Consider the following 19,755-nt stretch of genomic DNA (forward strand, 5'->3'; position numbering starts at 1 on the left):
AGGGTTTACACTTGTAACTCCTAATTATGACACACTAACATGCGGAATCGGCACTAGAGTGTTTCTAGAGAGGGCATAACCGATTTTCAAGTGTAAGAAGTATTCTCTCAATTTATTCCAAGTTTTGTAGTGTTATGTGAAGCATTTGAGGCACAACATTTGGGGTGCTAGGCTCACAAAATCTTGAAGGAATCCAAGCAACAACAAGGTATGTATTTCTACTAGTTTTATGTTTTATATATTCCCCATGCCATGCTAGTTAGGAAATAACCTTGAAAAGGAATTTGCATGTATATAGAGAAAACATAGATTCAAGGTTATTAGGGTTGCATGTACACTTAGGAAGTGTTAGAATGCTCAAAAACCATCAGTAATAAAGCAGAATAATCCTTATACTCTTAAGGGTACATACAACCTTTTAGATCTAAGTCATAACACTATTTATGTAAGATTCTATTAAACAACAAGAATCCTATAAATCCTAGCTATTTTCAAAAAATCATAAACAAGTTGGGCTTTACATAACTTTTAGTTATTGTTGTAAATAACTAATCAAAACATTCTTCAATAGCTCTTGGAAGCAAGCACTAGAAATCTCGTGCCTCTGATGGTTCACACCTAAACTCTAGCAACTAGGAAACTTGAAGAGAGAGGAGAAGATAAGGCAATTTTTCAGCTATTCTCTTAGCATTACAGTGGCCGAAAATATGAGGCTAATAGAACCTATTTATAGCTGATAGGAGAACTGAAACATCCCAAAACTAAAGTCGAAAAATTTCATTTTAAATCATTAATAAAATCATAGTAATCCAAACATCATATAAAAAACCATAAGTCATGTATCTCAAAATATCATAACATCTGTCAAAATATATTAGAGTGTAAACATCCCAGGCTAAACAAATGGTGTGTGCACCACAATCATCCCAAGCTCTTCCCCTTACTACTGGAAGTACCTGAAACCAAAACTGGAAACTATAAACACGAAGCTTAGTGAGTCTCCCCAAACTACCAAATAACATACACATAATCACATAATAACATACATTGGGCCTTGCCCGCTACATCATGCCCCACCCGGCATCGGGCACATCCGGCATCGGGCCCCGCCCGACATCGGATCGAAGTCTGGTATACATATAACGTATTATCAAGCATATAATATAAGCACATAACATACACATATAAACATTCCTCGGGCTTGTCCCGACATCGGACCGAAGCCTGGAACACGTAACACATAACATATAAGGTAATCATTCCTCGGGCTTGCCTCGACATCGGACCGAAGCCTGTAACACATAAAACATGACATATAAGCTAAACATTCCTTGGGCTTGCCCCAGAATCGGACCGAAGCCCGAAACACATAAACAAACTCATGCAAGAATCACTAAGACATCAAGCATACAAACATTCCTCGGGTTTGCCCCAGCATCGGACCGAAGTCCGGAAACATATAATCTACATCGGGCTAACCACGACATCGTACCTAAGTCTGACATATGCTAACATACATAAACGGGCTGAAATTGGTGCCTTAGACATGTTCCTACAGGAGAAGACTCACCTCACACTGCTGAAGTCCCACTGATAAAACTCTAGCTGCTGAATGACAGATTCTCGAACTGTCAATATCAAAATAACACCCAATTAATAATTAGGTTTCAACATATAACCATAAATCCATGCTTGGGGTAAAAGACTACTTTACCCCCAACTTAGCATGATTCAAGCCCGATGCCTAACCTAAAGGCCTAAAAGTCAAACAATGAACTAGAGCCCAACATGACCCAATTTTCCAAATTGGGCCCAACCTCTACATGGTCTTACACTAAGGCCCAACCATTATTCTAGTCCAAACATTTGGCATTCCAATGGTCCAACATCTCATAATCATCAAGGCCCAGTTATGGCCCATCTATGGCCTAATTTTCAAAATTGGTCCCTATCCTTTCCAATAGGCCTTATCCTAAAGCCCAATTAAATATTCTAGTCCATATAATTGTTCTTGGATGGCCCATCAATAACCTAATCACCAAAGCCCTACAAAAAGGCCCGACTCAAGGCCCAACCAAAATTAGGGTTTTTACATAAAATGACGATTAGAGTTAAGTGTCCTCACTTAACCTATTAAGGATTTAACCCATTAAATCCATTACTCCACTAAGCCAACATACAATGGAATCGACATAAGTCATAACTTCAGTCCACTGGTCCAAACACGGGTCCCGTCAATCCAAGACTAACATCTTCCAAAATTAGGGTTTTCTAAACCCTAACTAGGGCTTCTAACCCAAGCACGTGTCAATTAGGTCCAAGATTAAGCTTTTAGATTAATTAGTGTATAATAAGGTTCCAAATTAGGTTTTCAGGTTAATTAGAGTTTCACTATGTCTAGCACCACCCACTGCCACCTCAGGTGATGGTGGTCGACGGCGACTCAGGGCGGCAGCCACCACCTCATGGTGGTCGTGGTTATGATTCTAGGCCAGAAATAAAGACAAAACTACCCCAAGCACCTATCCATACACACCCATAAACACATAGACACCAGAGATGGTGGCTAATGGCAACAAGACGGTGGCAGCCACCACCTCACGGTGGGGGTGGTGGGTGTTCCGACCACACAATCGCACATACATCCTCATGAATACTGAAAGCAGCAGATACACTCGATTACACACCCGTATGCACACCCACAGCCACCTCCCATGGTGGATGGTGGCAGCAAGATACGACAAAAAAAGGTAGAAGTGGCGGCAGCCACCATGGTTGGCTGCCGTGGTGGTCTGCTAGTGTTCCGACCATCTACACCCACATACACGACTGAACACGCCCTTCCTTTGCACTCTAAACTGGAACTCACCTTACTCACGAAGGCAACACATACAACACCACCACCTACGTGGTGGTAGATGGCAGTCGAGGAACGCAACAGGAGGAGCAACCGATCGGAGTAGCAACGGTGGTGAACGTGGCTAGAATATAGCACCAACGAACGGAGAAGAAGCTGAGACTGCGAGCGACAGCAACAGCAGCCTAATGAATGTCCGGTCGGGTCCTCGCTATCGTCGGCAACAGATCAACGGTGGAGCTGAACGACGATCCTCAGTGACAGCAAGGGCGTCAACTCATAATGGTGATCGAGCTTGGAGGTGTGACTGGTCAGAGAATGTGAAAAATGGTAATCTCCTCAAATGGCGGCTGGCGGATGCGATTAGGTTTAGGGTTTGTTCAATGGTACTCCTTCAATCAGGAATAGAAGGCACATGTGTAAATCCCACTCCATACAAACTGATAACAAAAATGGCAAAATCGGTCCCTCCTATTTATAATCTCTTCAAACAAAGTCCATAATTTACCATTTATACCCTTCCTTTTGAAATTCCTTTCAAATCAAGTCTGAAATTTACCTAACAGCCCTTAATTTACAAAATCCTTTCATAATAAGTCCAATACTTACTAAACACCCCCTATCTCCTAAAATCTTTACAAAATAAATCCAGAGATTACACTTTAAACCGCAAATAATCCAAACTATAACATTTGGCTCCCCAAAACCAACGCCTCACAAAATATTATGGACTTTAGGGCTACTATTCATTCATTACTTTTATCAATTTATTTATTTAAAAAACAGGATGTTACAAGAACCCTAGATAACCCTTGATTAAAATAATAATATTCAAATCAGGTAATTATCTGGTTTCCTAATTATTCATATTATCTATTTGGAATATTCCATAAACCTTATTTTTACCCTTAATAAGGTTCTTGAATGTCTTTTGTTCAACTATTTAAATATTACAACTTAAGTCCTTGTATTTTTAATTAATCCCATTAATCCTAAAATTAATTCTAATTAATTTCTGATTAATTCTTTATTAAATAATACTATTTCTAATAAATATATTATCCTCATAAAATATTAATGAATCATTTATTTCTATTTATTAATCAATAAATCAGTCTCTTTCTTTAAAAGTCATCATTTTTTAATTACTAGGTTTGAGGGGAACCCAAAAGGACTTTACTAACAGTTCAAGTATATATCAATATAGTTATTGCCTTAGACATCTTATCCAACACTAAGTAGACATAATACTGACTCAAGATCTCTTACTAGAAAACTACTACTCAGACGAGTACTCAGGGGTGTCGCAGGCTAAAAACAAAGGAAAATGGGCTAAATCGAAGAATTATAGAGATAGAAGGGTTGTAGGGGTGTGGGGATGAAAATTTATACGAAGTTGGCAATTTATAGACTGGAAAAGAAATGTGTGCCACACATGCCATAGGGTGCACCGTGCCTTGGGGTCCTGTTGGCTCCAGTAGCTTTCTGCTACGTGTCACATCGTCGTCCGCCTACCTCGCTTCCTTAAAAAAAGGTGACATGTGTGATATGTGCATAATTAGTTAATTATTTAGCATATATTCTTAGTCATTTTTTATTAAAATGTTGTGAATTGTGTTTTCAGTCCAAAAGATATGCTTGGAAGCAAAAAGGAGAAAAGGAAAGCAATTGAAGGTTGAAGAGTGAAAGAAGATGAACTACTCGGCGAGTAGATCGACTCTACTCGGCGAGTACACGAGGATATTCCAGAAGATAAATACGACTGCTGATTCAAGACGGATAAGTATGGATCTACTCGGCGAGTTGATTCTGCTACTCGCCGAGTACACCCTGTTTTGGGATTTCTATAAAAGACGAATCCTTATCTCATGGGAAGGAACCCCTGGCGATTTTTGAAGGATTAGCTGCGACTAAGAGATTCAGAAGGCGTTAAGGAACCCTAGGCTTCAAGAGTTGGAAGAATTCAAGCAATTAGGTTAATTCTACCACTTAGACTTAGGAATTGAACATGTTTGCTTTAGAAAACTTTTTTTTATGTTTGTTTCTACTGCAATTATGAGCTAAATTCATTTTTGTTTCTGTTTGGGGAATACCAAAGAACTCCTATGGTTTAATTATTGATTTTTGCTTAATTGTCTATTGGTGATTTATTAAATCAAGTTTGTTAAAGAACCTTATGTATTAATCACTACTATTTTCTGTTAATTGGAAGGCAATTAGGTTGCATGAACATCACTTAATTGTTAACCTCATATGTCTACGTGAATGCTAAACCATATGCTTAGAAGTAATGATTATGAAACTAAGATTAATAAGAAAATAGGAAGATTAATGTGTGAGCTTGTTTGAGAAACCATCAACAAGAGGTTAATTGAATTAATAACTTAATTAACCATTACAAATCTTATTTAATCCAAATAATTGATCTAGAGAATTAATTAGTTTAAACACTTGATCAACGCTTAAATTAGTTAATTGTCTAAGGGTTAGGAGTAATGAATATGAACCTAACTATTATAATTGGTAACCAATAGCAATTAATCTACCTTAACTTAAATAACCATAGGAGTGAATTGGTTGAACCTAAATAGAAACATCTTTATCAAATTTGGTGAATAGTTGTTGCTTTAGTTAATTAGTTAATTTAGTTTGTCTAAGTTTCTAGTCTTGCAAAACTAGAGAAAAACCCTTTACTTTTATTATTTGTTTTAGTTAAAATTAGCTATTAGTTTAATTTTCCGTTCCCTGAGTTCGATACCTCACTTATCAATCTATACCACTTAAAGACAGGTTCACTGCCTTTGTGTGCTCAAATTATTAATAAAAAGTAGGGATAAAACTAGTTGAATTTACACACATCAATGTGTCACACTCTTACGGAGCCACATGTCGTGTTTTTTATGGAGCCACGTCGATGTGTCTCTTGGAGGAAGTCATCTCCCGATTATGTCGCATGGCGCCCTCTCGTGGTGCCATGTCATCAACGCATGTGACACACGATTTTTCCATATTTTCCAAATGGCATAACATCTTCATATGAACTACATTTTTTATGTTCTTTAAATCCCCGGAAAGCTATCGATGAGATCTACAGCTTTCATTTAGACTCTGACGGCTAATTTAGACTTTATTAATTTCACAAAGGCTAAGATTGTTAAAGCCCGTATAAAACGCATAACTCTCTTATCCATAGTTCATTTTTATTGTCTTTATATCGTTGAGATCCTAACAATGAGATATTCACATCTTGTTTAGATTGTTTTGGCTAAAAATCGACCTATCTAAAATTCAATTTTTGAGCTATATACTGCTACGCTGAATCTTAGAAAAATCATAACTTCCTCTCATGAAGTCAGATTTAGACGTTCTCTATATACACACTATCGGTTTAACGGCCACTATGAATTTCATTTAGATTTCAAAGGCTAAAAAATAATTTATTAAAAATTTACTTTTTACAATATGCAGAGTCGTGCCAATTTTAATCGCGTAACTTCGAAGAAGCATAATTTCTTTATACGAAGTCGGATTTGAACACTCGTTATATATCCAAAATCCTCATTATGTAGACTATAACTAGGTTAAGATTATTTGTCCTAAATAATCTTTATTTTTGAAAAGTATTTTAATCTTATCTATTTGTTAAATACTTATATAATTTACACATAATATCATCTAAAACACATAGGCACATGAATATATGAATAATTCTTTCTTATTTACTCATATAAAGATTACAATAGTTGACCAAAGTAATTACAGACTATGACTAATCTAGCAAGAAACACGAGCGTTACAATTATCTCCCCATTAAGATGATTCCGTCCTCGGAATCTTACAGTTGGCAAACAGATGCGGACGACTTTTCATTTCACTTTCTGTTTCCTAGGTGAGGGTCGTCCATGTCGTGTGTTTCCATTGCACTAGCGCCAAGTCAGTCATCTTATATCATCATTTCTTCCTCTTACGGTCAACGATGGATTCAGGCTCTTGAACTAACCTTCTATCTTCATCAATCCTTAACTCTGAAAGTGGGAGCATATCAACTTCTTCTACCAAGTACTTCCTTAAATAACAAACATGAAAGGTATTATGGATACCTTGCAGTTCGTCGGGCAATTCAAGCTTGCATTCTTGATTCTCTATCCTTTTAAGTACTTTGAATCGTCCTTTCCCTTATGACTTTTAGCTTGTCAGCGGTCCGGTGTAATAATTCAAGACCTACGAAGTGTTTCTCTCTCGCTTCTAACCAACATGATGGTGTACGACACTTCCTTCCGTACAATGCTTTGTAATGAGTCATCTTATTGTTTGAGTGATAAGTGATAACTATTCTTGTAGGCGAATGCGGCTAGTAATATGTGGTCATCCCAGCTACCAGGAAAATCTAAGGAACATGCCTGCAACATATCTTCCAAGGTTTGGATAATTCTCTCATGTTGTCCGTCCCATTGTTGATCATAGGCAGTTTAGAAGCACAAATTTATGCTCATTGCTTCCTGCGAACTCTTCCAAAATCTGGAAATGAATCGACTATCCCTATATGACATGATAGATAAGGGTACTCCATGTATCCTGACAATTTCCTCTATATAGGTCTCTGCCAACTTCTCCGAGTAAAATAGGGTCTTTTTGCATTCTCTTTGTAAAAATAGGGTAGTTTGAATTCTATTTGTAAAAAGAATTAACATAGCGTTGTTTATTCTGTTAATTTTTTTTTTGCATATTAAAAGAATATTAGTTAGCTATTATTGTTATTATTATTTTTATGCATATTAAAAAAATATTAGGATGGAGAGAAACAATAATATTTTTCTCTTTCATCTTAATTTTGGTAAAAAAAAAAAAACAAGTCTTACTCTAAAAGTTCACAATTCATAGTGAAAAAATAAGTTGTATTTTGAAAAAGAAATCATATACAATAATCTCGATAATTCATTTTTATGATGATTTTGTTGATAATCATTAAAATTATCATAAAAAAAATTTCTTGATTTACTTAAAAATGAATCGGTGTTTTTTTTTAAGATTTTTTTTTTTTTTTTTTTTTTTTTTTTTTTTTTTTTTTGTGAATCATCTTATTTTTGAATAATCTAATGATTCATTTTTGTTTGTTTGCTAATAAATTATGTATATAAAATATTTTTTACTTTCCTACCAATTTTTCCTTTCCTAATATATATATATATATATATATATATATATATATATATATATATATATATATATATATATATATATATATATATATATATATATATATATATATATATATATATATATCCAAAACTCATGCATTTAAATAGGAAACACGTTGATTTAATATCTTTCTATTTGCATTTAGTATAATACGTTTAAAATAAATATCAAACCGAAATGCAAAAGTATATATAAATAATAATTAAGATATAAAATATTTATATTAAAACTGAAAGTAATTTAAAATTACAGTTAAAAGTTTAAAATTAAAAACTAAAGGGTTGAAAATGAAAACAATATTGAAACGTTGGGTGGATTGATTGGGCCACCACCCGATTTTTACAAAGAAAAATGAAACAACCCTATTTTTACAAGGAGAAAGCAAAAAGAACCTATTTTTACAACATAGATCATGTCGTGATATATAACATCCCAAAATCATAATCATAAGAATTTAATTTTTTCAAAAAAACATGCCATTATCCCTAGTTGTTAACAAGAAAAGCCATTTTTTCAAAAGTAAATTCATATCATAGCGTCTCAAAATCCAATATCATGAAAATAAAAAGATATGCACAATCAAGCATTCGTTTTCCCACGATCCTCTGAAGTACCTGAAATAATAAACTGAAACTGTAAGTCAAAGGTTAATGAGTTCCCACAAAGTTCTGCTACACGAAATAACAAACAACACCATGCATACATGAGCCTTCAGCCTGACTGGACCACCGCACCGAGCCTACAATCTATATGGACCGCTCTCTGGACCTTTGACCCGACTAGACCAACTCGCAGACTTTCAGTTTATCTGGGTCGCCCTAGGTATCTTGGCCTTCAACACCAGCTGGTCCGCCTCAACTCAACAAACTATAACATGTCGACATATACAATATTAATCAATATTCACCAAACACAAGTATCCCTATAGATCTACCAGTCTAACATACATCCTGCAACTCAAGTAGTCCTACCGACCTACTAGTCTAATCACATAATCAGTGAACGCATAACACAGTATAGCAACATATAACAATCATGATATCTAATCCAATGGGCCGGCCTTGGTGCCTTTGACCCGTATATATAGTGAGGAAAAATCATATCCCAATCCGAAAAAGATCGTTGAACAGGACAAAACTCCAAATATCAACTCTACTGATCACTTATCCAACAAATAGTGACCAATTCTCAATTACAACTCAAAAACCCCAAAATACACTTAGGTCAACTTGGTCAAAAGTCAAAAGTCATCATTTTTTTTTTCTTTTTTTTTTGCATCCTTAACCTCTTTTAAATTTAATTTTTCATAATAAAAAAGTCAAAAAACATGTTTTGCTAATACCAAACAATTTCTGATGTATCATGGATTATTATAATGTAGTTTAAAATTTGGATGAATTATTATCCAAAATATAAGGTTGAGGTGATACAATTTCATAGTATATATATATATATATATATATATATATATATATATATATATATATATATATATATATATATATATATATATATATGTGTGTGTGTGTGTGTGTGTAGAGAATATGAAAACCAAAAAAATAAAAATAAAAAAATGAAGACAACTTAAGACAAGTTAAAAGGATCAATAAACCAATTCCCGCTCAAGGGATTAAATGTCACAGCCTACTCAATGCATGGATGCTTGGAACCATGACTCCTTGAAACTACCGGTACCTAAACTTCAAACCGCTATGATACCTTCCTCGTTTATATGTAAAGAGAAACTAAATATCTTTCTATATGTTTTTTCTAAATTATATTTTTATTTATATTAAATGGTGACAAATTTTATATTTTAATAAAATTAATTATATTTTTGGATATTTGTAATCATTTCACATTGATAGAAAAATAATTAAATAGAAAAATAATTATGAAAAAAATAGGTGATATTTAATTTCTATCTCCGGTCGAAAACATTGGCTGTACAAATTTAGCTAAAAGTCAAAGAGGTCAAACTAATGTCACTAACGGTTAACTTCTGACGAAGAATCCTAAATTATCTCATTAAAAAAATATGTATCTTTATTTTTTGAATAATATAATCCTGTATTTATGTTTAATACATCAATATTATTTTTAATTAATAAAATAGAGAAAAAAAAAAGATGCATATATATCTAAAAGTGGAACCAATTAATTTGGGACCACTAAATAATACTATGAAAGAGAGTAGATGTAGCATGTTATTTTGGGACCACTTTTGGGATGTAGCATCATAGCATGGAGTAATTGTTTTTCAACGAAGTTCTTCATTTAATTAGATTAGAAGAAGAAACAAAATGCAAATTGTTGGAGCTCTACCATTATAGAAAAAACCAATTAATTATAATTCATATAATATTCAAATTACACTACTTATTTAGCTGAAAAATTCAATTTTGACACCAACTTAATTACATAATCCATATTATTATGCTATATAACGTAATTATATAATTCTAGGTTTTCTTGAAAATGTAAATATTCATAAATAATTACGCTGTTCTTCCCAATCCCACAAAGGTTGATCCATGACCTCCATAATTATAGAGTAAGAATTTGTAGTATTCTTCAGTTCTGATGATATATAGCTATGATTATACGATGAACCCGTCGTCCTCTCTGTCATCGATGACGTAGTTGCTTGAAGAACGTTTTCGTGATCTTGATGGGTTTCATGAACTGATCTTGATCTCACAACTCCTGATGGTCGTCGGTCGAATGCCCTCAAACAGTTTGATTTTATGTATACACGACACAAACTCCAGTCTTGCATCAGCTGCATTTTTTTAATCATTTATGACACAACAAAAGAAATTAGAATAACTAAAAGAGATATATAGCTTTATAAATTCTTGTAGATTGACTTGTTAAAACCCAATATATATTAAACAAGAACCAAACGAATACGTACCTCTGGTGTTGGATTAGTGTTTGAGGAGGGTTCTTCTTCAAAAGCCTTGTATTCGTTCATTTTCCATTTAGTTTTCTTTCCTGTTGGAGCTCTACCATTATAGAAAACCATGGTTCTTTTGATCCCAATACCTCGATTACCAGAAGAGTAGACGACGCTAGGAGATCCAGTGGCCTTCCAATACCCGGAACTTGTGAGGCGGGAAGTTCGCCCTCCTCTTGCTTCGTTTTCCTGTCTAGGAACGAAAAAGAACCATTGCTCAGGGTCTCCTTTACACCGCTCTCCTGCATATTCTGATTTTTAATGAAGAAAGAAAGAAAAGATTATCATTAGCAACTGTAGATCTCATCATATATCATTACAATAAACGTATAATATAGTTATCGAAATGTGAGTATAATAACTACGTGCATGGCGATTTCCAATGAGCTTTAATTATTACACCCAAAATTAATGAAGGGAGTAGAAATTGATTGAAGTACTAACGAGGAAGGTCCCAAGGATAGAAATCATAAATATGAAACTGGGGTATGACTCGATCGATTTCTCGTAGTAATCTGGTGGTGCCACTGTTTTGTATCTTGTACTTGAGATAGAATGTTACCAACTCTTCTTCTGTTGGGTAGAATCTAAACCCTGGTCCTCCTCCATCCATCTCTCTCTTTCTCTCTCTCTCTGATCGATATGGATCTTAATCAATCGCGTCTTTTTTCGTGTACTTTACTAAGTAAAGTTGAATTAGATAACTGATCGAAACTTGACCAAAGCTTTTTCTAATCTCTCAAGCTATTAATCATGAAAATTCGAAGGGGTTCTGCGTGCATGGTCGTCTTATTATTATATATAAACATGCGACTATAAGTGTACGTGTGGAACTTGCTACTAAGCCGAGTAAGACCAGAAAAATGAATATTTCCACTAGGAATTTCCTTGCATGTGCGTGGAATCACGTTTGGAATTCACAATTAATTTTTTATGGATGAAATTAATTAAAGATATATTCATGAAAGTAAATGAAGAATATATACTATTAATTGTGAAATCCGAACTGATAGATAATAAAACGGTGCTTTTAAAAGGAATATTTGAGTGTCAAGAATTATAAAAATGATATATCTCTCCTGGAAAAAGAAAGTCATGGTTTCTTCAAGTGTGTATTGAAGAACGTCAGGAGTCCAGTTTCACACCTAACCCATTGCTTACTTTCACTCACTCTAATTACGACCTAAACTAGTCAACTGAACCAAAACAAAAGCAATATGCATCTAGAAAAGGTAGCTTATATGTGAGAAAGGAATATATCTTTACTATCTTATAAAAAAAATCCCGTTATTTTTAAAAATAGATTAAATATAATAATAATATTTTTTTAAGATTTTCAAATCATTAAGCTAATATTACAAGTAATCATCAATAAAATAATATTAAATTTTAACCTGTGTTTTAAATCCTTATATTTCTCAACAAATTCTATATCCTTCCCTGAATTTCGGATAATTCAAAATTTGAAACCATCAGAAAATACATGTTGATTCAAATATCCCTCCTGCAAATGACTCTTTCTTAACAAGTTTTTATTTTAATCCTTACTTGTAACTGATTTCATCGTTTTTAACTTTTTGTATTTTTATCTTATAAATATATTGGATGAAGGCTTTATTATATCAGGTTTGTTCCTAAAAAGGTTTTTACTATGTTTTTTTTTAATATGTTTGCTTTGCATGTTCAAAGAACTCAACCAAGAGGGCCAGTTAGAGCATTTGTATTATCATTAGTTTGTATATTTTGACATTTTACTTTTGCAATAAAGAACGGTTAAACACAATATTTGACATGATTAAGGTAGTTTGTATATTTTTCATCTTGTTTAGTCTAAAAATGAAACCTTTTTCATCATTGGTCCTTATAATATCAAGTTTCATCACATGGACTTCTTGATTACAGTGATTACTGTCCTTATTATAAGGTTCTATATAGATTTTGTTCAATATTTTAAGGTTTCGAGAACCTAAATCAATATGAATCCTTGAATTACATACCATCGTTGAAAATGTTTTAATTTGTGACCAAACTTGGTTTAAAATCACAATAAACAAGTTGACACCTGAGTATTTTGGCCTTCTCAAAGGCCCATTTATCGACTTTTGAATTACAACACCTGATATTCTAAAGGTTTATTTTTATAAACTATTATTTATAAATTTTAACATTTTACTTAGTAGGACATTAAATTAATAAAGGAATTAAGGAAAACGAAAAAAAAAAGATGACGATAAATAGTACAAGTGGTTTGGGTATGTATAAATGGAAGTAATAACCATTTAGGGGGTGTTTGGCAAAAAAAGCTTATTGCTTAGAGGTTCCCCACCGGAATAAGTTATTTTAATCCAAACACTTTTTTAACTTATAGTGATGTGGAACCTAATAATTTGTTTTAAAAAAAGCTTAGCCAAACACCCCCTTAATATGATATGATAATGCTCTTGAAAAATAGATGTCATTTAATATTTATTTCTCGATGTGAACGCAAAATGCTTTTAACTCTAAAGAGATTAAATTATTCGCCGCCCGCCGCTTTGCGCGGGTAGACTGCTAGTATATATATATATATATATATATATATATATATATATATATATATATATATATATATATATATATATATATATATATGGGTAAAGTGAATATACCTAACAACCTTATATAAGCTTATGTACCTAACATCATCAAACTACATTATTTTGCATTAAATTTTCATTGCAATCATCCAAGGTTCTTAAACTTCATCCCTAAACTTGATTTATTTCAAAAAATTTTGGAAATTCACATTATATTTCTCCTACATCCTTTCATTTGTAGCGCTAGGATATGAAGCCCATCAGGTGGTATTCGATAGAAAGACGTGATGTAAACGAAAGATATTGGTGAAAGTCAAAAGATTTTGGAAGTAATCACATTATGGGGTTGAAATTTAAGAACCAAAGGCAATTACATTGTAAATATGATACAAACCGATGTAGTATTATGAAGTTAGGTACCTAAGCTTATATAAGGTTGTTAGGTATATTCACTTTACCCTATATATATATATATATATATATATATATATATATATATATATATATATATATATATATATATATATGTAGGGAGGATCATTTGAGAACCTATAGTTTCCGGAGAACCCGAAAACCAAATAATAGCCGTTAGATCAAAATAATAAAATGTTAAGATGTTTTATGGCATTTTTGTAAATACTTAAACAAAATAAAGCACGATGGTACGGTAGTGAAATTAATCGAGGGACATTTTTGGGATGATAAAATCCGCTTAGTTCCCCAAATTAAATCCATCATTCAAGTCTCTCTCTCTCTCTCTCTCTCTCTCTCCCCCTTCGTTCCGCCTCCTTAACGATCGACGTTTCCTGATCTCAGATGATGTCTCCCACCTATCTTTGAAGCCTTTATTCTTTTGTGCTTTCGCCTTTATCGTCAACATGAGATATCAATTTCAAAAATCAAAGATTGTTTTGGTTAATCTGATACCTAACTGCCATTGGACTCTTACTTCGATAGATTACTCTACTGTGTTGGATATCTCCCTTTTTTTCATCGGTTGTCGCACCACCAGAGAACTCAATCGTATACATAGATTCATATTTCAGAGAATAGTGGTCCAGATCGTAACCTTGATGATGGCATGGACTCTGTAGTTTTCAATTTAATCTTACCTTCTTCTTGATGGCATATTAAGATCGAGGCTATGATGCCCCCTACCTGTGTGATTTTTAGGTTTTGTCCACAACCACAATCACATCTGTCGTTTCAAAAACTGAGGTAAAATCCGTTTTTGTTGTGTGATTTTGATTCAATTTTTGTTTATCGTTGGTTGAGTAGTACCTATATTTGAATGATAAATATATCAAACAATTTATTGTGTTTGATACTTTCTAGTTTTCTTCACATGATTCTATATATAGTAAACGAGATGTTAAGTCTAAGTGATTATTTTATCTTGTTTTGGTTAATGACTTTGAAGCAGGCATTGCAAAACTGTTAACATTCTCTTTCAATAATGTAACAAGCCGGCTATTTCATAAATCTCTTTTAGGAAGTTGACTCAAATATATTTATTAAATTGGTGCTTTGGACTCCTATATGTATGTCTATATTCACCATCACCAATCATCTGTAATTGTACTCGAAATCAACTTTAACTAATGACAATGAAAACTTTTATTCATTATGTACTATGCAGCAAGAGAATGATTTCTTTTGAACTCCAATATTAGTATGTCTTGAATTGCAACCAACAATGATTGGGTTGCTAGTATTGTTTGATCTGTGACATTTATAACTCAAATTGCCACAAATATTCATTAGTCATTCGGATATAGTTTTTTTTTTATCAAAATGAATCTGCAAAAGATTATGTGAAGAAAGTGTATTAAATCTTACAACTTATCACGTCACTTAATTTGCATGTTTTATTGAACATATGATTGATGAAAATTATAAATATTTAGAATTAAACTTTTCTTTTTTAATTTTCCTCATACTTTATAGAGCAGGAAAGATGTAACAACTGTTGAAGATCCATTTGATGTTCCCACTTACAATATACCAGAGAAGCCAATGACACTTACAGAGGAAGCTTCATATAGTGTTGCAGTAGGCTATAGTGTTTTCAAAGAGCTTATATTTGAACCAAAAGACTAAGTTTTAGCTGTATATAACCTATATTTTATAATTTATATATGTTTTTTTTTCATATTTACAAAAGGCAATCTTACTAAACTTTTTAAAATTTCTTGTTTTAGTGCATGATTTTTTCTGTTAAATCTGATATAATTCCTTATTAATCTTCCAGTTGAATTATTTGAGTTAAAATTATTCAAGTTTTAATGAACATTATTATCTTCAATGGCACTAGCCTCATACTTTTATTTATTTACTTTACAAGGTACGAGAAAGATTATTTATTTACATATGTGATTCACATGTGATTTACATGTGAATCACATGTGAATCAAATGTGATTTACATGTCAATCAAATGTGATTCACATATGAATCACATATGATTTACATGTTAATTATATGTGATTCACATGTAAATCACATGTGATTCACATGTAAATCATATGTGATTCAGATGTGAATCATATTTGATTCACATGTAAATCACATGTGATTCACATGTAAATCACATTTGAATCATATATGATTCATATGTGAATCACATGTAATTTACATATGATGTCATATATAAATGTGATTCATATGTAAATTGCATGTGATTCATATGTTAATCACATGAAAATCACATATGTATTTTTGTAAATGTTTTCGCATTAATCATTTTTTTTTTAATTTTCTTGTAGAATTGGGAGATATTGTGGTAAATGTTGAAGAGGTGAAAAATGATAAATTGAAGAAAATAAGTAAATATTGATACGAAGACATGAAAATACTTTGAAATTTGTAGCATTTTTTATTTTTTATATTTTATTTTATATCAAATAAAATACTTGTACTATTATGTTTATAGATTAATTAATAAAAATGAGATTTATTGTGATTTACTTACGAATATTATAGAAATAAGGAATATATATATATATATATATATATATATATATATATATATATATATATATATATATATATATATATATATATGCATTTGAAAAAATATGCATATATACACCTAAAAGTGATAAAAAAATATAACTTTTTTTAAAGAACTTGTAGTTTTTTTTATTTAAAAGTGAAGTTTTTTTTTTTTAAATTCTAGTTTTTTTTTTAAAACACAGGTTTCTTTAAAAAAAAGTGTAGTTTTTTTTTTTTTTTTTTTAAATTGCTGTTTTTTGAAATCATTGTTGTTTTTTGAAAAAATTGCATATTTTTTTTAAAAAAAAATATTTTTTTCAAATTTTTTTTTTCAAAAATTCTTGTTTTCTATAAAAAAAATTAAAAAATCTATATTTTTTCTTAAAAAACAAAAAAAAATTATTATTTTAAAAAAAATATGAAAATTTAATTTACGATGTAAATTTTTAGACATTTATATTAATATATTAAATAACACAAAAATTAAACATTAAATGACATTGGTAAGATGACGATCATGTCCTTAATGAATTACTTTTGATCCAACACTCCACTTTTAGTTCTCGGGTTCTTGGGAAACTATGAATTCTCAACCGATCTCAATCCTATATATATATATATATATATATATATATATATATATATATATATATAGGTTAATGTGTTTTTATATTTATTGTGTGCTACAATGCATCAATAAGAGTTTATATATATATATATATATATATATATATATATATATATATATATATATATATATATATATATATATATATATATATATATATATATATATATATATATGGAACCGGCCAATAAATTAATATTAGAGAAAAAGAAGTAATAGGGAAAGTAACAATACAAGCCGCATAAAGCTAGTGGCAAAACACATGAGCACTAAACACGAAAATGAAACAATAAACAACTGAAAGTACAAGTTAAGAAAAGGGAATTGAGACTAATTTGCCCAGGCTAACTCCTTTCTTTTACCCTTGTTTTTCACCCAAAGAAAGCTCATAGATTTGACAATATCTATGACTTTATCGGGTGGTAGTCGATTCTTATTGAAAACTCTATCGTTTCTTGCTTTCCAAATGTACCATAGCATACAGTAACAAATGGCCATAAAAATCCTCCATAGTTTTGAACACGACCCCCACTTGGTAGCAAACTCTAGAATTCGATTCACCTTATGAAAATTTCAAGTTTGCACCTTGCACCATCTCAATATCCCCTCTGTGACCAGGGTCGGTCCAAACATATATGGGGCCCGGGGAAAAAAGAAAAAAATATCCCTCAAAGATAAATATAATAAATATTAACAAAATATATCATTTACTCTTTAGTATAGACTTAGCACTAACAAGCAAACTACGTTATTTATCTTTTGAGCTAATTTGAGTTTCAATCAACTTTAGGCCCTAAAAATCATTTAGGTAATAAGTTTTTTTATATATATAAACTACATAGCCCATAAAATTTGGGCCCCTGGAGTCGTGGGCCCTGGGCGGTCGCCCGCGTTGCCTACCGTGTGGACCGGAAATATTGTTCCATACCCTGGGGAAAGTCTTCATTGAGTAACGATCATCAGGTTCGGAACGGAGGTTGTGCACACTATAGATGACTGTTTCCCATAATTGTCTAGGTTTGGTTCTAAGTTTCCACCACCACTTCGCAATGAGGGATATGTTCAGGGCCTTTATTGTGCCAACGCCAAGGCAACCCGAGTCTTTAGGGGCTGTCACTTTGTCTAACGAAATCCAGTTAATAACCTTCCTATCTTCTGATCCACCCCAAAGGAGTTTATATATGGCTAGATTAATTTGTTTCTTACATTTTTTGTGTGCTAGAATGCATCAATAGGAGTTTACTTAACTTAATTAATTATTCAGTTAAATAAAGATAGGTATTAAATGATTTTCATAATTGTATTTGTATGTATATTAAATGATATCTATAATTATAATTCTCTTTTTATGAAACTAATTAAATTCGTCATTAATGTCAAGAATAACATTCTTTCTCAATGAATTCACACCTAGGTTTTTATGTATGGATTCGTTGTTTGTTTCAGGACTCACTCACTTAAAATACAATAAAGTTACATGGAATATGAAAAACGATAGTGTATTCTACTAGAATACACTCTCATTCTGCTAGAATACACTCTCATTCTTCTAGATACGAATTCATTCTGAAAGAATATTATTGTTGACAATAATAACGAATTTAATTAGTTTCCATAAAAATGAATTAAAAGTACAAATATCATTTAATAATCGTATAATTTTTACTAAATTCTTATTGGTGCATTCTAGCACACACAATATATATATATATATATATATATATATATATATATATATATATATATATATATATATATATATATATATATATATATATATATATATAGGGGATGGTTCACTTGAGATTAAAAAAATTAAGATCTTGAGATTCAATCTCAGCAACATATTTCTCATTTGCCGCTCTAACGTTCCAGCATACCGGCAGCAATGGGGTATGCCTAATCATAAATGATTATACATATATCTATTTTCACAGATTGAGTAACACTACAAACAAATTGTCATTTAGTGACATACATTGTTAATTGCATATGTTTGATATGCCACTGTTTCACGCTTTTAATGACATATTGTATGTGTCACTATAAAATTTAAAGGATTTGATGGCATTTAACATTTTATGTCACTAATATTCATAATTATTAGTGGTATGATGTTTTAATATGCCACTAAAATTTTTGTTTTATTAAAAATATTTTATAAAAATAATTATTAAAATAATAAAAGTAAATTACGAAAATGTCCGTAATCTTCACAGAATATACAACTTTAGTCCATATTTTGAACGTTTTTCATAGTTGTCCCTGCGTTTGATTCCTATTTGATATACGGTGCCTGTCTACAAAGTACAAACAATGACATGATGGAATGCAGATATTGATATACTCAATTAAATCAGAATAGATATTTTTTGTTATTAGCTCAGACTAAGTGTAAGTTACATTTAATTTCTTTCACTTTCATCTAGGTTTGCCAATACTCCCCAATAACAACGATTTTAGCGTACGATCGACATCCTCCCGTCGTCTCCGTTCCACCATCACATCGTCGTTGTCCGGTTCGTCTTCGCTGCCACATCGTG

At 31.8% G+C, this 19,755-nt stretch overlaps 1 protein-coding gene across 1 annotated transcript; it reads right to left on the reverse strand.

Annotated features, from left to right (window-relative positions):
- Positions 1-10,474: 10,474 nt before the first annotated feature.
- On the reverse strand, positions 10,475-11,768 carry LOC145048116 (NAC domain-containing protein 90-like). The gene is made up of 3 exons (XM_078996535.1): positions 11,460-11,768; positions 10,974-11,266; positions 10,475-10,838 (listed from the first exon to the last, which is right to left on the reverse strand). Exons 1-3 carry the CDS (start codon positions 11,626-11,628, stop codon positions 10,545-10,547), a joined length of 756 nt encoding a protein of 251 aa, XP_078852661.1. The 5' UTR covers positions 11,629-11,768; the 3' UTR covers positions 10,475-10,544.
- Positions 11,769-19,755: the final 7,987 nt, after the last annotated feature.

The sequence above is a fragment of the Lactuca saligna genome, chromosome 5 (genome assembly GCF_052625555.1).
Source record: "Lactuca saligna cultivar CGN05327 chromosome 5, ASM5262555v1, whole genome shotgun sequence".
NCBI classification, from domain to species: Eukaryota; Viridiplantae; Streptophyta; class Magnoliopsida; order Asterales; family Asteraceae; genus Lactuca; species Lactuca saligna.